This window comes from Bombyx mori, chromosome 7, assembly GCF_030269925.1.
Source record: "Bombyx mori chromosome 7, ASM3026992v2".
Taxonomy (NCBI): domain Eukaryota; kingdom Metazoa; phylum Arthropoda; class Insecta; order Lepidoptera; family Bombycidae; genus Bombyx; species Bombyx mori.
The window spans coordinates 13,050,961-13,074,654 of NC_085113.1; the positions used below are offsets into that span (position 1 = coordinate 13,050,961).

Genomic DNA, 23,694 nt, shown 5'->3' on the forward strand with positions numbered 1-23,694 from the left:
GGCTCCAGTGACCACTCAGCACCAGGTGAGCTGTGAGCTCGCCCATCCATCTAAAGAATAAAAAAAAATTATGTTCCTACCTACCTTGAGATCTGAGATGGATGCTTCAATTGTTCAAGATCACCGAGACATCTAATGCTGCAATTGCAACACATAAATGCTTCGCAGTTTATAGAGACACCGAAGTGGTACCTACCTATAAATCTTACTTGCACTTAAAATATGAAACTAAACACATATATGTAGAATTAAGGAACACCTTGTCAATCTTAAATTTTAATTTATACAATCTTAACTTTTTAACCGTCATTTCAAATCTCTCATTGACACTTTTCAAATGACATCTGACGTTTTTTTGTGTAGTGTTGCTAACATGAAACAAAAAGGGTTCTATTATAATATTCAACAGATATATAATAATGTTACAACAAAATGCTAATTTTCATAACAACGTGTCAAAGCATAGCTCGGGTTTTGTAATTAATTTACCCCGAAACTATAGAAACTTGTAATAGTTGTTACTGTTTGTTAGTTGTTGTTTGAGTTGTGTCAAACGCGACGGGAGCCGCGCCGAGTCGTGATTTCTGCACGAGTTTTGGGTAAATGAACTTGAAAGTTTGGGAGATGGGCAGATCTACTTTACCGCTAATCAAATCGTTTCCATTTGATTTGTTGACTCCAGGGAAGTGAAATTGAATGATAATTCAAAAAATCAAAATTCAAAATTCAAAATCATTTATTTCAACTTGGATGTCATCAAAAACACACTTGTTGAATGTCAAAATGTAAAAGAAAATGTTAACTCTACCACCGGTTCCAAAAAAAGCCACAGTCCTGAGAAGAACCGGCGAAACAAACTCAGCGGGCTTTTTTTTTTTTTTTGTATTTTCTAAACTATTTTCTTTTTTTTTTTAAACAAGAAAACATATTTACAGTATACAAAAAAACATGTCAAAAAAATACAATTCAAATAAATAATAATAATAATGAAAAATGAAAAGGCCAGGAGCGAACGCCTCATTCCCACGTAGTGCCATCTAGTAAAAAATCCTTAACTTTATAATATACCTTGTTGCACAAACGTTCCTTGACAGTTTTCTTAAATCTATGAACAGGTAGTAGTTGAACGTTTTGTGGGATCTTGTTGAAAAGCTGTACACCCAGCCCCCTGAAAGAGTTGCTTATTTTCTTAATTCGAGCCGCCGGCAACGCAAGCCTATGTTTGTTCCAATAATGAGTGTCATTCGAGTACGTACTAATTAATGAAATTAAAACAAATACGAGCATATGTCTATTCATATAACGCACGTTATGAGTATAGCCACAATCATTATTTGCATCTTACGATAGTTATTCTAAAACAAAATTTAAATAAATATATCGGTCCTTTGTGTGTTCCTGTACCTTCTTTCTTTTTTATTGAATAAAAAAATAAGCTGTGGGCCATTAAAATAAAATTTTTGGCCAAATAGGTATGAAAATTTTGCGTTCGGGCTTAGGATCTATTTTCTATGTTAATTGTGAGACTTGGACCTCATGTCTCCAGTCATATCTCATGCCTCCGCACCATTCACATGATGATAGGCCTAAAAACAATTTTGACCCTGTTTTCTCCCGAGACGACGGATTGTGGGTGGGTTTATACTTTTTTCTGTGTTACGTACAAAATTATGGGTTTTTTCAATGTTATTGTGCAATGTATCAACTATCAGCTCTTCTTAAAATCTTTCGATTTCGATTGCGAAAACACATGCTGAAGAATACTTAGTGTGACTCTAGGTGGCTCTTATAGCACTGGGTCTAAGATGAGAGATGTCTTTTAGCAGTTCGTCATGGGGTGGGGTGGAAAGCTGTTGTATGGCGTAGGTACTGTACGGGGAAGAGGCAGGTCACGCCTGGAGTGGAGAGAACTAGGGGAAAAACTATTAAAGTGGTCGTTAATTAGAGAGCTACCTCTTTTATTTGTTAATAAAACACTAACTTTTTATTAGCTTGCTGTTAACGCATCTCGATGTAATTGTTAACCGACTTAAGACGTCTTATCTCCTTGAAAATTTACACTCGTATTAAGGACCGATGATAATGCAATAATTTGGTTACTCTGACTTAAGGATCAATAGGAATAAAAAGTCGTAATCAAATCGTCCTTTTTTTAAAATGTCAAAACTACATTCTTACTCTTGTCGGAGTTGGTTAAATCCATTGTAAAAAATATACACATAAAAAAATAATTACAGATACCAACATTTTATATGCTCCTTTTATTGGCGCATAAAGCAGGACATTCGAGGTTCAATTTTTATTATCTTGTTTTAAAAACGGACTCAATAAAATCTTTAAGACGTCCTAACTACGTTTGAGATATAATGTATAATATATTCCTTTTAATGAACCAGGGTTGACCGGGTCTAAAAAATCAAATGATTTATCTTAGAATCGCCTATGTAAGTATATGATCACAAGAAATGGTTCTAAACTGCAAAATGTCGGAACAGATTCGTTGATTTTTTTGACCAGGGATTTACGGAGAGGCACGTAATCCTCAATGCTGTAATATATGTTCCGTTGAGAGTAGATTGATCTTTTCGAGTTGATGCTTCTGCCCTTTCTTCTTCATCAACTAAACTAAATCATCAACTAAACTGAACTGAATCACTGGTAATTTACAGCTATATTTTATTTGCAATTTAAGCTATATCCCTCTTCAATGTTTCCTCAGCACTGCGATATTTCTTTCTTCAAACAAGGTTTGAGGAGAGATAGTTTCAGATGCTTATGGTGCGCACAACACCACTAGGTAACAAGTAATATTATGTAACTTATTCTCCATTAAACAACAGTCCCAAAATAAACTCTTATAACTCTACAACAGATATCTGCTTTTGGCATAATGTAATTTTATTGTTGTTCGTAAGTATTGTTTTGTTCCTCCAACGGGCGGATTCCATTTAGAGAGAACTCGTAAGCACCGTCAGGGCTTATATTTATTCTACAGATCCTGAGTATGAATGTAGCAAATATGATACTCAAAATCGTTACAAAAAACAATGTCTCATCTATATGTATATATAAAAATGAATTGCTGTTTGTTAGTCTCGCTAAAACTCGAGAACGCCTGGACCGATTTGGCTACTTTTGGTCTTGAATTGTTTGTTTAAGTCCAGAGAAGGTTTAAAAGGTAGATAAATATGAAGATGCTCGGAATTAAATAAAAATAACAATTTTGGTTTCCCTTTGACGTGTCCCCCATCGGACTGAATCTTTTTGTTTGTTTTAAGTTTATTTTATACAAAAGCTTAGGTCTTTTATTTATCGATTGAGGCACTGCAAAGTCTGCCATGTCAGCTAGTGTCTCATAAAAACTATGACTTTGTAGAATATGTGCTTATTACAAGTGTTATAATAATGATTTATTCAAGATTTACATGGAATTAGGCATTCATTCCAATGAAAAATGGTAGATATTTGTTTCCCTATCCCTATCTTTCCCTGGATGAAGGGAAAATAGAAAGGATATTTTAATCAATGCTAGTAGTTATTTTACATAGTAGATGGCATACCGATATGAACTTACAGCTGTCGACGCATGTTTCTGCGAGTGACGCCCGGAATTTGGATAAATAAAACATATTTTTAATAACATATAAACGTCAGTAAAAAAATTGTAACAATAAAATTGTACGAAATAAAAAAATGTTACTGACCCACCATTACACATTAAGATCGCTAAAAGAACGTTACCTTGTACACGTTGTATTCCCAGATCCCCTCAGGACCCCAATTTCCTCGCAACCTAAACGTCAACCGTGACATATATTGCTTCCGAGATTGGACGTGAGAGCCGGGAAAAATCCACGGTCAAACATATAAGATCAAATCTTATGGCGGTTGTGACGTGTCACCAGATTGCTCCTAACAGTATTCGTCTATCATAAAGTATGTCAATAATATTAGTTTCCTTTTTTTCGAATACTGGGAGATATTGCTTGTTGATGTAAATGTGCGATGTGTTGATGGAGGAAAAAGTGGAAGAAAAGGTGAAATGTGTGGCCGTGTCAACACAAATACTTTTTTATTGGTGATAAGACCTCTCGTGAGTCCGCGCGGGTAGGTACCATCACCCAACCTATTTCTGCCGTGAAGCAGTAATGCGTTTCGGTTTGAAGGGTGGGGCAGCCATTGTAACTATACTTGAGACCTTAGAACTTGTATCTCAAGGTGGGTGGCGCATTGACGTTGTAGATGTCTATGGGCTCCAGTAACCTCTTAACATCAGGTGGGCTGCGAGCTCGTCCACCCATCTAAGTAATAAAAAAAACTTGCTTTTTCGTTGATATCGTTTGGCAGATCGGCTCTCGATATTGGCTATGGTTACTGAAGACCAGAACCACCTCTGCAGTTTGGAATGAGTTCCATCCACGGTGTTTCCAGAGCGCTATCACTTGTCCCTCTTCAAACGAGGCTTGTGGAGAGTATTAAGCGGTAGGCAGCGGCTTGGCTCTGTCCCTGGCATTACTGACGTCTATGAGCGATGGTAACGGTCTGCGTGCGGCAATAAAAAAAGTGTAGGATGACCATTACTGTACCATACAAACTGGACCGAACTACTGGTGCTGCAGTACAAATGATTAGTTTGATTAGTGCCAATACGCGCGGGCCCAAATGTGTCCCAACATACAATAGTACATCTAGCGTCTTACGTACCAATCGTATCTAAGAATCATCGTATCTAAGAATCATATCATCATAAATATATAAATATACTTACTAACAATCACGCCACGTTAACTGGTCCCGTGGTAAGTTCGTAAAGAACTTGTGTTACAGGTACCAGATAACGGAAATAAATGTAAGATTTTTATTATACACATACATATATTTAATATACATCCATAACCCTGGAAAAGACATTTTATATTTATCATACAAATATCTTCCCTTGGCGGGATTCGAACCCGCGACCCCCTTGTGTAGTGACCATATCATTTACCACTACACCAGACAGCCGTTAACCAATAAAAGAAGATTCCCAATGCTTTGTCAGAAAAGAAATTGTGCTTAAAAACAGTGCTTTAATTTAGACTTGTGTTCCCCCAGTAGTCGAAATTCGACTATAATTAATTGAAATTATAAGTTCCAACATTATTATGATTCTGTTGTCAAAGACAAGTATTTTATTATACTCCTATAATCACAAGTTTCGCCAAATCTACACTATAGACAAATACTATTAAAGATAAACAATATTAACCTATTTTCTATTTGACCACAGACTTTAAGCAATAACAAAAGTTTTTTTTTTAATTGCTAGATGGATGGACGGGCTCACAGCCCACCTGGTGTTAAGTGGTTACTGGAGCCCATAGACATCTACGACGTAAATGCGCCACCCACCTTGAGATATAAGTTCTAAGGTCTCAAGTATAGTTACAACGGCTGCCCCACCCTTCGAACCGAAACGCATTACTGCTTCACGGCAGAAATAGGCGAGGCGGTGGTACCTACCCGCGCGGACTCACAAGAGATCCCACCACCAGTAAACAAAGAGTTTATTTATTATGCGTGTGTGTTAAATACATGGTAGTGTGTGTAATGTTTTTTTTTTATTGATTTAATGTATTATTAATGCATAATCTTTAAAAAATAGCATTCTGCACTCCTCTATATTCTCTAAAGTGTGTGAAATTTCATACTCCTCCGTCCGCGCAATTTTCGTAAAAAGGGGTACAAAGTTTTTGCTTCACGTATTAATATATAGATAATAAAATTACTCAATGAAATGTTAATCTAATTAGCGTTACAAAAACAGTTTATTCTCTATTTATAAAAATATATATGTACATTAAACTCGTAGAGAACTTTTATCTCCTGTAATCAAGTTAATAAAACTTGGTTAAACGGCTTCAGGTCTCTTTGAGTTTGGCTTCTCGCAAAGTTTGTAATGAGACTTGTTACCTTGTTGTGGATGCCGGCTAAAAGTTCTCTTTGAACCGGCTCACCTTGTACTTTAACATTTTGGCTATTATCTCAATATAATTGTGTGATAGCAGAAGCTTTCGTCTAACTTTATGGAAGTACCGTCATTTATAAGGTTATAATGAGTAAGGATTGTTTATAAGGTCGTTTAAAGTACATGATCATTTGAAATGTATTTATTTATTTAACTTAATGCACAGAAGTACAATGGCGGACTTAATGCCTGAGGCATTCTCTACCAGTCAACCAAGGGTGGTGTAGAGAATCCTGTGGTAGGTGCATAACTTAATGTGAAAATAACCAAACTACATTATACAATATAAAAAACACATACACGGTATATATATAATGTATGTATGTATATGACGGCGCCAGGAATGGCTGAGCGGCAGTTCCGTCACTTTTATTCCGTTGAACCCAGTGTATTGCAATAATTGCAATAAAAGTCAATAAAACCGGCAGACCGACAGAGCGACCGACCGACTTGACTGCCTGAGACAGACTGAGACGACACTTTTTTTTTTTTTCTTACCTACGCTGGTAGCCTTGAGAGGCTATTTCAGCGTAACCCTAACGTTTGTAGGTGAGCTCACGGGGCTCAAACCTGATGACGTTGCTAACACGAACCCTAGCAAGAGCCGTGCTTCGCAGAATCTACCACCGGATCGGAAACGCGACCCACTGAGAAGATCCGGCGAGAAACTCAGTGGGCTGTGTCTGAGAGTTAGTTTACTCGTCGAGCCCTTCGTCGCAAGCGACGGGTTCGACGAGGACGGTGACCGGTGCTTGAAGTACCTAAAAGCACCGTTAGTGGATCAGGAGGATCCGAGAGGACGTGTTTTGGGCGACGTCGACTGCTTTCCATTCTGTCCGCAGGATCGGGAATGTAGACGACACTGTTCACGCACCGCCATTTTATACTGTGGCGTTACGGTGTCTACCCTACATTTGTGATATTTATCAAAACAACATTTTATCATTTAGAATAATAATCATAACAATGTCTTAATATTACTAAAGTCGTTATCCATAAGTAAATAAAGTAAACTATATATTTATTATGTTATTTATTGCCAATAGTGGCGTTTGCGCCCACATATATTATATGTGTGTATTTATTTAGTATATGGTATGTATTTAGACTTGTGTTACTAAGTTTTTCTCGAAGTTGCAATGTACGTACTGTGGGGTGAAATAACGACTTCTCTCGGTGGTTCTGTCTACCCTCAGTGTATTTAAACTGTTCATGAATTGAAAGCAAATAAAAGCCGCCTTTTAAGAATATACGATTCATATAATATTATATTATTACCTCCGATGTTCGGGGGTCGTAGATATAATAAATCGAATTAATTTTTACATTTGAATGTCCCGTTTTTTATTGTCGTTATATTATTAGTGACATTTTGAATAGCTGATTGTTTTCGTGACCGTGGTCGATCTTGTTGTCGACTCGCAAAAACCCAAAAATATATCATAATGTAATAATAATAATAATAATTTTAAATTGACAAAGAATAAAACTACAATTTTTTTTAATAAAATGTATTCAAATCAGATAAACAAACTTTTTACATTCAGCCTTAGGCCAAGATTTTTCCAGCTTTATAAGTACTGAAAACAGAAAACAATAATGCAGGCTCTGAATTTTAATATCTTTAAGAAAATTCGATCGCGATTGATCCCGGGATCCATGGATACAACAATACTCAAGTTATTTAACCACTTGTCGAGGCGATCAATAAACACATAGAGAATTACCGTAAGATATTTTTTATTGCTTAGATGAGTGGACGAGCTCACAGCCCACCTGGTGTTAAGTGGTTACTGGAGCCCATGGACATCTACAACGTAAATGCGCCACCCACCTTGAGATAAGTTCTAAAGTCTCAGTAGTTATAACGGCTGCCCCACCCTTCAAACCGAAACGCATTACTGCTTCACGGCAGAAATAGGCAGGGTGATGGTACCTACCCTTGCGGACTCACAAGAGGTCCTACCACCCGTAAATAGATAGACATAGAAAAACAATTTTTCCTCCAAATTACTGAAAATGTGAAGTTAAATTAGTTTGAAGTTGCGGAAATATGAACGCAATTCAAGCAAACAAATAGTACCCTAAGGAGATAAAAGTTATGAACAAGAACAGCCAGCCTCCTCCCTCACGTACTAGTCGGTGATAAAGTGAAAATTTCTAGAACAAGAGACTGAAATAGCCTCACGTGCGTCCGCCTATATTTTCTACTTAATTTCTTTGTTCTCTTTTCATGAGACTTGTTTATTTCGCGGTGTGCAGAGTCAGCTAACGGTTTTATGCGAGGATCGTGTTGTATTTTTTTTTATGTCTATACAGCATTCTATATTATGTCAAATATTGCTAAAGAAATATCGTTCTGGATATATTACGACAATAGATTGTCAATTGGGCCAATAACGTGAAAAATTAATACGAAAAAAGAAATCATTCAATACCATGTTCTAGAACTTCTACCACTACGCTCAGTATCTTTAACAAAGATAGTAGCAACCCCAATCTGACATCTGCACGTTTTGAAGTTGCTGCATCAAAAAATGTCAACATTGTTCTCAATGGCAACTTAAAAAAACATTTTAAATTACATTGTAAATAGAGTCTTTTCTCTTTTTATCCACCTTATCCCACTAAGTGGGATCGGCGCAGCTAATCTTTCTCTTCCATTCTCTTCTATCAGCCGTCATCTCAACACTGACCCCTCTCTCTCTCATATCGTCATTCACACACTGCATCCATGTCTTCTTCGGTCGACCTTCTTCCCCTTCTACCTAGCACTACCATTTCCATACATCTCCTAATCACATGCATCTTCTCTCTACGCATCACATGTCCATACCACGCTAACGGTCCGCTCTTTAATTTGTAGATTACCGGGGCTACTTTCACACTTCCTCACATTGTAAATAGAGTATACCCAAATAATAGACATGTTAATATAAAAAATGTATTTTTAGTTCCAATAGAGCATAAAAATTATGACTCCGATCCATGCCTTTGCTGAGCCAACTTACTGCTGGGGTGATGAGAAGGGTATTAAATTTTGGTGTATCACATTTTTTTGGTACCTTAGCGTCCAGTCTATTGGCTTAAATTATAGTTGGTACCGAAATCATTTGTATTAAAAACAATTTAAGCTTAACAAAACTAGAATGGTAACATAAAATGTTAGCAAAATCCCTGGACATTTGAAAATATCCAAAGCTCCTCATTATTCCCGGAGACAGGTAGAAAGCTTTTTTGCTTTGCATATAAATGTCTTATTCTATAAAAGTTTGTAGATCTGTATACCTTTGTACTTCAGAAGACTTTTCTTGAATTATATATTGTTTCGTGATCCTAGTTCTTTTTTTAAGGCTCTTTTTTCGTAGTTTTATCGATGAACTATACATGTATATAGTATACTAATTTGTTATGTGCATATGTATATTAGGATATTCTGAGTGCATTATTCCTTCGAACGTATTCCTCTCAAACAATAATTCGATGGTTCGAGATTGGCGATACCTCAAAGAGGTTATTTTAAGTAATCATAGGACATTGTAATTATACTTGAGACCTTAGAACTTATATCTCAAGGTGTTTGGCGTATTTACGTTGTAGATATCTATGTTCCTTAGTAACCACTTAACACCAGATGGCTGTGATCTAAGCATTAAAAAAATACTACGAGTTGATGAGTGAACAAGTGATACACCTCAATGTTGTCTACCTGATATATTGCGTTTGCCCATATTGCAATTTACCGTATCGGTGACCTTATCGATCAAACGAGACTACGCATTGACATAAAAAAGTCCACGAATGATACTAAAGCTATTAGGGTTAACAGACACGAAAAACTCTTTAGGAATATGCGCGGAAGTTAGTGATTCTTCACTATAGTTCTATGTAAGCTGTATTCTGGTCGATGTGTATTACTCACGCGATCACAATGGGAGCTCCCATTCCTTGTTTTCATAGGACCTTAACAAAATTCACAGATTTTCACAATATTTTCATAAGTAATTGTTCTTTGTACAAGGTTAATAAGATTGGCTTGAATTATTTTTGAGAGACTTGGGAGCTTAGGGTAGTTTGATATTTTTAAAATATGTCTGGGATTTGGTAACTCTTTGAGAGCAGGTCATAGAAAAATTGGAATCCGTGATTGCTTTGTAGCAGAAATAGGTAATGTTCACGACGTTCAGGGCGAGAGAGGGGACGGGGGAAGGCAGCGGGAGGAAGATGCGCCCGCGGCCTAAGATTCATGTTCGTCGACCAGCAGCGTGACACGCGTCAACACATTTGTTAATATAATGTAATTGAAAGTAATTAAATAAAACTATCATAATTCTGTCATGCGTGGTTTCTTCTTCACCATCGTCATGAACAGGTAAGCAGACAGTCCTTACAATATATTAAAATCGTAGATTACAATTAAAAATGATTTATTCAGACATGAATTATTTATTTGGTCTGAATTAAAATTGGAATTGAAAAATTAAAGAGCGGACGGTTAGCGTGGTATGGACATGTGATGCGTAGAGAGAAGATGCATGTGACTAGGAGAATTATGAAAATGGTAGTGCTAGGTAGAGGGGGAAGAGGTCGACCGAAGAAGACATGGATGGAGTGTGTGAATGACGATGTGAGAGAGAAAGGAGTGAGGCTGAGCTGACGGCTAATAGAAGAGAATGGAAGAGAAAGATTAGCTGTGCCGATCCCACCTAGTGGGATAAGGTGAAGAAAAAGAAGAAGAAAAATGTAACTAACGCGGAAGACTATTTAATGCATTAATTTGAAAAACTATTGTCAGAAAATTTTACGGAACTTAGTGTGGGAACGTTTAGTAGTACTTTTTTTTTCGAGCTGGGGGCCGAACCTCCTACGAGGTCCCCGCGCCTAGGGGGCGCGCGGGATATGTGGGACTTGACGATCTGCAAGGTGTTGGGAGCAGACCGCGGGCCCAAGGAATTTTAGGGCCCACCCACTAAACGACTCCCCTGCACTCTTCGCCGAAGCGTCCGATCCCCTCCGAGGTCAGAACCCGAACGTTTAGTAATAGTCTTGGAAACAGGTCACACATCTCATCGTAACCGGCACTTGCCGTGAAACCGTAAAATGTAAAATAGGATCTAGTGACGAAAGATAACATTGGCTTTCAAACCTTATAGTGGGTCCATTAAAGTAATATAAACGTAAATACCCGTAATTTCCACGCCGCTTATTAGGTCCGTCTCATCACGTAAACGTATTTTTATCCGAATGGAAACACTCAAAACACGAATTGAACTTAATTGGGTTCGGGGCTCGGTTTTGTTTCGAGATAAATAACGTGTCCGCGTGTCCTTAATTCGGTAGCGATTTGAAAAGGGTATTAACGTCTATTCAAATTTCAAGTCTCCGAATTCAGTTTTAATTAAAATTTACCGTATTGTGATAGGTTTGGAATTTCATTGTGTTTTGAATGTGCCTACTGATGAGAATTTCCAACGTTCTTTTGTGTTTCGTTTTTGTTGTGTACTCGATTGTTGTTCATTAAGGCGCAAGCCAATCCTGATTGGAGATTTGTGTTGGGCAACTCTTCCCGGTCTCAACGTGAGGACTATATCATATTTTACTGAACTAATCGATTCCTAAAAATCAGTAAAGTCATAAACACTGGTCTATCAGACACCAGTTAAATTTAATGCGCAATAAATGTTATTCATAATTTGGAGCACTTTGTAAATGTACCCACATTTTTATGATATTTGATGAATATAATAGTTCTTGCTGTGCAATTCGATTCTCATGTTATTATTATTATTATTTATTTTCTATCGCCGACAGGATTTCTTGAACATTTCCATGCAATATCAAAAAGTAAATGTCAATAGCGGACATCTTAAGCCTGGGTTCATGTCCATATTTATCTGCCAACTTATTTATCTCTGCCTTTAACTTGAGCAATTTTTTTTGGGATCTAGTGCCAATCTTATTGGTTCAGTGCCGTAAGGGTAAGTGGCAGAAATTAGCTGGCTTAATATTGGTTACACGCCTAAGTTGTAGTTTGGAACATTAATGATAATGGAATAGCTATTGGCTATTAGCTTAGTTCAGGGTTAAACTAATGTTAAGCAGTTTCTGGAGCCTACATTGCAACGGATGCCATTTTGATAATTTAGATCCTAGAATATCAACTGATCGTCATAAGAATACGGGGAAGATGAATAGATGAGGAATCACGATACAATTGCTACAGACGATCGATGAACAATGATTAGTGAGTAGTAATGCGAGATGACCACCGTGGTATACTCTAAATGAATGGACAAAACGTGTTGAGGTTGTTAAGTGTGACCCGATTGATGCAGAGCAAACGTACATTATGACATTGTACTATGAACCTTGCTGTAAGTCCCAGACCTAGTTCGAGCTAATCTCTATTGATCTAAATGACCTTTTCATATTGCACGCTCATTGATAACTTGAAGGGTATTGAATAGAAACTGTTCGTTTTGTTTCTATGTAGAGGGGCCTCGAAAAATCCAGAAATATTAGGATCGTAACAATGTTTGATTTCAATAGTTTACGTTTGAAACTGGGAGTTGAGTTAATGTTCTACTTGGTGTCCAATAATTTTCGGATCCCACAGGCATTTTAAAGCCGTCGCCCACTCAATTTAAACTGTATAAAAAAAAAGTGTGTGTGTCCGCTCCGACGCACGACTGGAGTTTACTGGATATAAAAAATTAAACGAAACAATACGAGAAATAGTTCTATATTACGACAACACGATACACTACAGATTATTAACAAATTAACGAGACACAAAACAAACGACTAACAAATATATGAAAATACAATAATGAGAGAAACGCGCGATCAGTACGAGGCTTTGTGGCGGACTGCCGGCGCAGCAGCCCGGCGTCACCTGCGATGACGCATTTCGTGTGACATGCGCAATCAGGCGCATAACGCATTTCGTGTGACATGCTAGTACGATTTTGGTCCCCATAATTTTCATACCCCGGGCCTATATATGTAAATCGATTCTAAAGGAGTAAACTCCAAAAAAAAATTACAATTACATTTTTGGCATTTATCAAAAAAATTGAATTTTGGATTAAGCCCCTTCAATTCTAAGGGTGCGATATCCAATTTTAAAATATATCAAATGCCAAAACGTTTTTGCTTGCGACGTGTTTCATCCGTTTTTCCGTAGCAGGAAGTCTCGAGTGAATCACAGGAAACCAAAAGTTTAGTAAACATTTTTGAGTGTCTGATTTACTGACTCAATTATTGTGATCTAAGAATTGACAGTCGGTCTTATCTCGTCGACATGCGTGGGAACACGTTCGAAGAAATTATTGTTTGAAGAAACTGAGAGAACTTATATCTCGAGGTGTGTGGCGCATTTACGTTGTAGATGTCTATGGTCTCCATTAACCACTTAACACCAGGTGGGCTGTGAGCTCGTCCACCCATCTAAAGAAAACAAAAAAAAACCATCGAAAACTCTTATTGGATAGACAGTAACTCAATTATGTTCACGGTATTAGTACCACTCTACATCAGAGGGACCGTAAGATCTGTTTTTAAAAGCATTACAAATGTCCTGAGCTGTCCTGTCCTGTCAGTTAGGCATTATCCATTTCTTTGTCTATTTTTATTTTTATTATCCGATAATTTTTTGTTTCACAGTGGAAGTTAGTGGCGTGGTTATTCGTTCTTTTGCGAAACAACTGCATATAGTTTAAGACATACTAATTTTTTAAGTTTTATACAACGTGTTACAAAATATCCCGTAAAAAAAGTGTGTGTGTCCGCTCCGACGCACGACTGGAGTTTACTGGATATAAAAAATTAAACGAAACAATACGAGAAATAGTTCTATATTACGACAACACGATACACTACAGATTACTAACAAATTAACGAGACACAAAACAAACGACTAACAAATATATGAAAATACAATAATGAGAGAAACGCGCGATCAGTACGAGGCTTTGTGGCGGACTGCCGGCGCAGCAGCCCGGCGTCACCTGCGATGACGCATTTCGTGTGACATGCGCAATCAGGCGCATAACGCATTTCGTGTGACATGCTAGTACGATTTTGGTCCCCATAATTTTCATACCCCGGGCCTATATATGTAAATCGATTCTAAAGGAGTAAACTCCAAAAACCTGAATATTTATCTGGCAATTCTCGGTAGCTTCTTCACTACCCTGTGCGACACGCCCATAATCTTTATTTGGACATGTAATTACTACAGTCCGACGATGCTATTGAATATCAAAAGCTTAATGTCCTATCGGAGAATTAATATCCGGGGCAGCGTGATCACTCGGGGATCAATACGGATTTGCGAGACCTCGCACCGATAAACCAACCCGAGTAGCGCCACGACTTTGAAGCTTTCCGTTGAATGGGTCATGGTAGAAAAAATGAGGTGCTGTTTTTTACCACATATATTTTGGTGTGAATTTTCATTCTTCTAACAATGTTCTCTCTCTTTCTTGTCATCATTATCAATCATCATTCTCCTGGCTCTCTCCAAGTCCCTCTCCTCTTACACATATCATCTTTCACGCAATCCATCAGCAATCGACATTCCTTCTTAGGTCTGCCTCTTCCTTTATATCTTTCCACATTCATAGTTAACACTCTCTTACCAACCTCATTTTCATTTCGACACATCACATGTCCATACTATCCCAAACGCGCACTTCTCAGCTTCTCTGTCACAGGTGCCACTTTCAGACTTCTTTCAGACTCATGTTCTCTTTCTTGTAACACTTTGCATTTGCAGTCCAGTTTTGTAATACAAATAAATTAGTTTCCACAACTGGGTTTGATCTGGAAATTGTTGTATTTTCGCACCAGTTTCATACCGACATAAGAAACGCGCCTCTGAGATATAACGTACGCTATAAATATACAACCTCAATGTAACAAACGATACGGCAGCGAGGCGAAAATTATTTTCACAAAAAAAAAACAGCCCAAACAAGAGACATGAAAACACGAAAATACCTTTTACGAAGTCGTGACGTATAAACGAGCTGGCGAATCATAAAGCTGCGCGCACCTAACGGCTATCGAATTAAAATTAAATCCTCGCTTCTGATTGGTCCGCACCCCGCCTTAGGAAACGCGTGGGGGTGAGGAACGAGCGATCAATACGAGACGCGTTACGTAAACCGGTGCCTCAACCGGCGCTGCTCTGCTACACTAAAACCGACCTAGTTCTCAAATACAATGTACTCAATAAAGTAAAATATTCTATGTAGCTAGAGTGTCGTCGAAGTTCGAAACCGACGCTTAGTTTACATTGTAGCCTGTACAAAGTTGGCGTATTCTAACGTACAATGGAGCGTAAAGCAATTTCGCTGATAGCCATGAAAGTTTTGCAATGAATGATTGATCGTTTTAGGACTATTATGAATATTATGATTGAATTTCATCGATAATGAATGTAGTTATTATAGAAAAACGCCCTGTAAGTAACTCCAGCTGAAATATTGTTTATTAATAGCATGCGAATTGCGCGTAATCATTGGCGACAATGATCTTGGTGACTACTCTTATTCAACTAGTCAATTCACAATCGTCAATATGTTTTTGTATAGTGTTTTGTTGCTGTCTCATTTCCGTAAATGCAGTTACTAACAATAGGACGGCTTACCCTATGTTATAAATAATGAACTATGGACAGATATGAAAGCTGGGACAAATAGGATATTATATGATATAAGTAAATTATTCATGGATGGCTTCGAACCTCTGGGTCTGCGGAGGGACTTTGGTTCCCTTTGGTATTTTGTACCGTATGTTCCATGGGGAGTGCTCTGAGGAATTGTTCGAGATGATACCGGCATCTCGTTTTTACCATCGCACCGCCCGCCACCGGAGTAGAGTTCATCCATACTACCTGGAGCCACTGCGGTCATCCACAGTGCGTTTCCAGAGGTCTTTTTTTCCACGTACCATCCGGCTATGGAATGAGCTCCCCTCCACGGTGTTTCCTGAGCGCTATGACATGTCCTTCTTCAAACGAGGCTTGTGGAGAGTATTAAACGGTAGGCAGCGGCTTGGCTCTCCCCCTGGCATTGCTGAAGTCCATGGGCAACGGTAACCACTCACCACCAGGTGGGCCGTATGCTCGTCTGCCTACAAGGGCAATAAAAAAAAAGAATAGTGTGGACTGAGCATAATATAATAAAGTACGTATGTACATACAGAGATGAGGATATTCGCAGGAAAACCATGGTAACCGACATAGCCCAAAGGATTGTGACGTTACAGTGGCAGTGGGCGGGGCACATTGCTCGTACGTATGGCTGTTGGGGCCAGAAAGTTCTTGAGTGGCGACCGGAAGACGTAGCAAGGGTAGGCCTCCCACAAGATGGACCGACGATCTATTGAGGTTCGCGTGGATCCGCTGAATGCGGGCAGCGTATGACCGGTCTTTGTGGCGAGGCTTGGGGAGGCCTATATCCAGCAGTGGACGTCTGTGGGCTGATAAGAAGAAGAAGCACATACAGAATGTAAATGTACATACTGGCTCAAGGTATGTAACGTTCAGTGGCTACTGGAGTCCCCACATCGTGACTGTCTGCGCCACTTCAGCATCAGCTCCAAGTCTTAACGCACAGTGCAAATTGGCACACTTGAATTAGCTAGTAGCAGGAACTGGAAAGGCTTGGAAAACTTATCACCAAGATTCAAAATAACATAATTTCCTGCTGGTAGCCTAAAGAATTATCCCAGGTGCGCGCGGACGAGTAGGTGAATCCACGGACTCAATCTGTGAGGATTTGCTAAGACTAGCCCTAGCAGGAGCAGTGCTTCGCAGGAATACTACCGGATCGGAATCGCGAGCCACTGAGAAGATCCGGTGAGAAACTCAGTGGGCTATAACAAATTTTTTTTTATTGCTTAGTTGAGTGGACGAGCTCACAGCCCACCTGGTGTTAAGTGGTTACTGGAGCCCATAGACATCCACAACGTAAATGCGCCACCCACCTTGAGATACAAGTTCTAAGGTCTCAAGTATAGTTACAACGGCTGCCCCACCCTTCAAACCGAAACGCACTACTGCTTCACGGCAGAAATAGGCAGGGGGTGGTGGTACCCAGCCGCGCGGACTCACAAGAGGTCCTACCACCAGTAAAAACTATGAGTTAGTTTAATTTAGACGAGTTCGACGAGGAACAAAATAGTATAATATTAGGAGTAAAATGCAGGTATTACTTCTATGAACTAGCCGTGAGCAAATAACAGCTAGAGGCTGGATATGCTCAATATCTAAATGCTCTTATGCCACAAATACACAGAAGGCGATTTTAAACATCAAAACACATTTAGGCATGTGATATGTTCATATAACAATGCGTAACTCTTAGCATATCGTGAGAAATATACTTTATAAAAATCGATCCCTTATCTATGACGACATCAATCATCCGATCTGACTCTGACAAAGGAAACATAATCCACATGAAAAAAAACAGAAATGGTTTAAAAAGTTGACTTAAAAAGAATATACAATTAATCATATATTTTTGTAGGGTTTTTTTTATTTTTTTTTTATTGCTTAGCTGTGTGGACGAGCTCACAGCCCACCTGATGTTAAGTGGTTACTGGAGCCCATAGACATCTACAACGTAAATGCGCCACACACCTTGAGATATAGTTCTAAGGTCTCAGTATAGTCACAACGGCTGCCCCACCCTTCAAACCGAAACGCATTACTGCTTCACGGCAGAAATAGGCGGGGCGGTGGTACCTACCCGTGCGGACTCACAAGAGGTCCTACCACCAGTAGATAGATTCATCTAAATGTTAGGTAGTAATCATTGTTTCGAGACTTCAATACTTACATCAAAATAGTATCTCAAATCGGTTTAGGAATCGTCTGCTTGATGATCCTTAATGGTATTTCAAAAGCTAATGCTGTTTAAAAAGTTAATATTTTTTGCTACATTAGAACATTATAAGTCAACGGTCTAGTGCAGTGATTCTCAACCAGTGTTCCGCGGCACTTTTGTGTGCCGCCAAATTTCAAAAGTGTGCCGCCAAATTTTGCGAATATATAATAATGTTAATATTATTAAATTATATCATTTTAAAAGAAAAATATTTTAAACATGAATATATATTAAATCCACAAAAAAAAAATATAGTATATTTTAGTTTATTTCGTATATTAAAATTTTTTGATAAACTATTTATGCAGTGTGTTGGAGTAAGTAAATAATTTTTACCTTTTTTTTTGTGTGCCGCCAAATTTTGAAATCGTTAAATATGTGCCGCAACAAAAAAAAAATGTTGAGAATCACTGGTCTAGTGTTTGGTTTGTTTCTAAAAATTGAATTTAGAAATCTTCGATTTTTACTTTACACAAATGCCTTATGTCAGAAGCTTATCAGAAGAGAAACGCTTTTATTTCAATGCGTCTTGGATTATCATAAGGATGGAAGTCAATACGAATGGCAAACATTGGAAATTATTTTGTCTCTGAAATGTGCCTCATTTTCGTCCAACCGTTTTCGGTTCGATTTCGCCAACCTGATGACGTAACCTGCGCAGTAATTACCGATGTCACCGCGACCGGTCGTGCTAACACGGTTTGACGGTCGATCACGTGTGTCGGCGGCCGCAGTTCTGCTGCATACATTCCGCAGTAAAACTGTGTAGGCCTTTGTTCGTTCTCACAAGTCATTTCACTATAATATCAATCCAGACACAGATTTGTGGTGATTAAGAACGCACCTTTTTATGATGCGTGATCCGGAACGCACGCCATGTTGGTAAAGAGATAGTCTGTGGCACTATGCAGTAAAAGCCGCTGAACGTAACATCTCGGGATCCTCCAAAAAGTCCACTGAAAAAATCTCCTCTTTCCTCAGTGAGAAAAATTTTTACTCAGATTATATTTCATCCCATATCGCAGCGGTCGGAGAACCGGGGCAAATTACCCCAAATGTGGTAAAATAAAATTTCGGGGGGTAAAAATGAAACTTTTGTGAGTAAAAAGTATATATCGAAGTGAAACTTCTTTAGAGTCGTTGTGATTTCAAACTCGATGAAACGAAATGAAACGAAACGAAGAAATAAGTCCATAGAGACACAAACACATAAATGTATAGGATTCAGCCGGCGAGAGAATGAGATAGAACACATTATTTAGAAACTACTACCGATACAAAAAAAAAGCTATTATAATCTCGTTAGAATATATGTATTCTGCGATTATAATACTACATCCTTGTGCAGTAAGGATCAGGTAAAATACCTATCGGTAATGTTTATAATGGTGTATTGGATTTCAAAACATTAAATGCTATAGAAGACTTTTATTGTCAACATTAAAGTTTAGCTGGGACTCTATTTGGAGCCCCTCAGATTAATAATTATAATCTTTTAGTAATGTGGCGGATTTTCATTCAATGAATGCAAAGACCAAATGAGTATTTGTTCATCCTATACGTTCGGGACGCTTGCAAGTTCAGTATTACACGGTCACAGCTGGGAGAGTCCTGTCTAAGGTTAAGAATGTGAATATAGTACTGCAGTCGGATGATGTGAATGTAGTATTAGAAATAGAAGTAGTAGCAGGGGCTCATGAGGGCTGCGTTCATTAACCACAATCATCAGAACGACAGCCATTGTTACGTTTCTTAAAAGAACCAAATCATAGATTATTCTTGAAACCCCCTCAACCAAACAAATTCTGGGGGAGATGTAGCCAGTAATATGTATATATATATATATATATACGTGAGCATAATCTTCGATTCGTGCCTTATAGAGACAGATATTACAGATATTACTTCGCTTTGACAAGTCACTGGGTTTTACTGATTTATGCGTATGAATAATTCAAAAGTACTATATCAATCTCATACGATTTGACAGGGTATACCAGAAAATATTGCGTTTATATGACAAAGTGAGATAAAGATCGCGTTAGTCTCAACACTCGTCATGGGAATAGAATTGTTTCGTACCTGCCTTGCGTTTTAAAAGTCTTTGGATATGCTCCATCTAACTCCGAAACGAAATCTATATATATAAAAATGAATTGTTATTTGTTAGTCACGCTAAAACTCAAGAACAGCTGGACCGATTTGGCTAATTTTGGTCTTGAATTACTTGTGGAAGTCCAGAGAAGGTTTAAAAGGTAGATAAATATGAAAATGCTTGGAATTAAATAAAAATAACAATTTTGTTTTCTCTTTGATGGGTCCCGCGTCGGACGGATTCCTTTTGTTTGTTTTAAGTTTATTTTATACAAAAGCTTAGGTCTTTTATTTATCGATTGAGGCACTACGAAGTCTGCCGGATCAGCTAGTCTTCGATAGTTTCCTAACGCTATGAATGTTCTTTAAAGTCGGTTTAAAAATGTCTTTTTGGTGATGGGGGTTTGGTATTGTCGATGTATGTGAGTGATATGAACGACCGCGTGAGTAGTAAGTTGGTTCTGCTCTTTTATATGGCCCAAACAAACAAGTATTTTTATGTTAGAAGTCACTGATCGCGAGAAGTCCGACGACAGAAACAAAGTTTTTATAAATTTTTAGTCGAAATTTATGTTCCGTAGAAATATACGTTAAACACTAAATGTTTTTCAAGCTACCGCAAGTTCGCGGATATTTTTATATTTTGCGTAAATTTAAAATGGTAATGTAAAATGGGTACCTAGTTTTTTTATATATTCGATACTGATACGTCGTAGCGTGGCAAGTACAGTTAGTTGTGACGTATATTTCTAATTCTACTATACTGGTGACCGCACATACAACGATACTGTTAAATTTCACTTTAAAAACCATTACTGGTGGTAGTACGTCCTGTAAGTCCGCACCGGTAGGCACCAGCACCCTGCCTATTTCTGCTGTGAAGCAGTAATGCGTTTCGGTTTGAAGGGTGAGGCTGCCGTTGTAACTATACTGAGATCTTAGAACTCATATATCAGGTAGGTGACGGCATTTACATTGTTTAGTGCATTTGCGGCACTTAACACCAGGTGGGCCGTGAGCTCGTCCACACACATAAGCAAAATAATAATAATTGGAAATGTGAATGAATGGGGATAAAGTTGAAAACGTTTTCGGTTAGAATGTAAATATTTTTAAAAATTTGAATACATCTACTTATTTACCATACTACTCCGAATACCACATTAGCTATCTCCTCACAATGCTGCCAAAGTGCTCTTTAGCCCTGATGGTGCTGAATAATTCACAATCTCTTCACTGTAGTCTGCAAGTCACTTACAGTCTCGGTGTGAATTGTGTACCTTGAAGACTTATTAAATAACGTGGGTTGCTTTGAGATAACTTACATCATATGTGCTCGACAAAATCTTTTATAGATGTTTTATAGATATAGTTTTCGGTTATATAAAATTTGGAGTAAAGGATAATTTGTATGAGTTGATAAGTTCTAAGTACTTTAGATATAGAAGATTAACCAACAATATTTTAACGCAAATCATGATCTATCCATAGTGACTATTTTGTAGTTTTTTATTTTATTGATGAATGAGCTCATGGTGTACATGCCGTTGAGTGGTTACCCAGAGAGCCCATAGACTTTACAACACAATAAAATTTCACCTACTTTTAGATATGAGGTCGAGCATTATTGTAGTATCATTAGAATATTTAAACTTCATGAAGTTAAATGATTCTGTTCAACTACAAAAGTCGGGCACAGATACTAAAAAACTGACCTATGAGTTTTAACTAGAACTCTTCGCGTCGTTCGTAATACGAAATTCGCTATGTGGTAGGACAGAGAGGGGTGCTCAAAATTCCACTCATTGTGTAGCGTAAATGCGTTTCGGTTTGAAGGGTGGGGCATCCGTTGTAACTATATTGAGACCTTACAGTAACCCCAGTAACCACTTAACACCAGGTGGGCTGTGAGCTCGCCCACCCATCTAAGCAATAAATAAAAAAAACTAGTCGAATATTTCAAAGATCAGTTCTTATTAAGTTTAGAAGCAATTACTGGCATAAAGCTCCACGTGAACGTAACCTTAGCGTGAACTAAACGATCGTCTCAATAATAAAAATAAGATGTCGGTCCTAGAACGTTACAACTGTAATAAAAAGCGAATGAATTCGTGATCATTAGTCTGATTTACTGCCTGTTACGTCAAAAGGACATTTCGACCAGTCCACAGAGGTAATAAAGACGTGTCCTCAGAAGTCAGAGTAGTCAGACTTAGGGTCGTGTTGGCGAAAGTGACACTCGCCAACTGTTGACAAATTACTTTAGCCACTGATTTAGACATTAACAGACTGTGTCACGTTGGAGATGCGAGGGTAGTTTAATACATGTTGTTTTGTTTTATTCGGATGATTTGTATTTTTTTTTGTATCGGATTTTAGGGATGTGATTTTGGAGTTAATGTATGTTGTAATGAATATTGACACGTTACATTCACTAGTGATTTTAAGAATTTAACATTGTGAATGTTTTTATTTAATTACTGGTGGTAGGACCTCTTGTGAGTACTCACCACGGGTAGGTATCACCAACCCGCCTATTTCTGCCGTGAAGCAGTAATGCGTTTCGGTCTGAAGGGCAGGGCAGCCGTTGTAACTATATTGAGATCTTAGAACTTATATCTCAAGGTGGGTGGCGGCATTTACGTTGTAGATGTCTGTTGGCTCCAGTAACCATTTAACATCAGGTGGGCTGTGAGCTCGGCCATCCATCTAAGCTATAAAATTATTTACGCTTTCTTTTACTCGCTACAGTTATGGTTCACCGGTACTCATATATCATGAGCGTCGACTGCTGCTAAAACATGCATGAAGGTATTCGGTCCCCGTTGGAAGATTTAACTCAGCTTCCACCGAAGTTACTCATGTATTATTCATTCAGGGTTTCTTTAACGTTCTTGTTTAAGATTCGTATTTTTCTTTTAAATGAAAAATTTGTTTGAATTTGCGTTTCGAGTTTAAGTGACATAAATAAAAACAAAATGTGTGCAATTCACACGTGGTAGAAGTGAAACCTTCCAAAATTAAAATACAATTATCCTAAACGTCTTAAGTATATGTAAAATTTTGTCATTAGTAAATAATTGTAAGGTAGCGCCCTCTGTGAATTGATATTTTAATTTCACGTATAATCCTAAATTAAAATTCACTACAAGAGCTTTCATACACACGTTAGTATTAAAAAATCTCACAGATGGCGCTGTATTAAATAGTATGTATATTTCTGTCTCGTTCTTTGCTGGCTTCATCCTACACATTTTTGTATTTGTGTCTCTTACCTGTCGTTTTTTCCGTTGCATCCGGTTTGAAATCACAACGATTCTAAAGAAGTTTTCACTTCAAAAAAAAACAAACATTTTTCTCGATTTGAAATCAAAATCTGTAACGATCTCATGTAGTTCATAAAAGAAAAAGTTGATGGTTTTGTGTTTCCCGAGTCTGCTTCGACGGAGTTTCAAATTATTGCTATGCACGAACCCAATGTGTGTATCTTGTTTGGAGTTAGAACACTCCAGGCTCTGTAATCTAATTTATTTTACTTTTAATCGTGGTGACTGATTATGATGTTTTATTACCAGTCACACTATTGATTTGATTTTAATAATAAATCTATATATATAAAAATGAATTGCTGTTCGTTAGTCTCGCTAAAACTCGGGAACGGCTGGACCGATTTGGCTAAATTTGGTCTTA

The 23,694-nt window shown here is 37.9% G+C and overlaps 1 protein-coding gene across 23 annotated transcripts in view; it reads left to right on the forward strand.

Moving 5' to 3' along the window:
* The window catches only part of LOC119628738 (synapse-associated protein of 47 kDa), a 73,042-nt gene that overhangs the window by 13,656 nt on the left and 35,692 nt on the right, over positions 1–23,694 (forward strand). For 4 of the 23 annotated variants that reach the window (XM_038012157.2, XM_038012165.2, XM_062669493.1 and 1 more), the window contains one exon: positions 10,198–10,348. The exons of 17 other annotated variants lie outside the window; for them this stretch is intronic. In XM_038012157.2, the coding sequence (XP_037868085.1) occupies positions 10,198–10,251 (54 nt within the window). In that variant the 3' untranslated portion in view covers positions 10,252–10,348. Of the gene's footprint in view, positions 1–10,168; positions 10,349–23,694 lie in introns of those variants that run through there. 2 more of the 23 variants (XM_062669497.1, XM_062669505.1) reach the window with 1 other exon arrangement.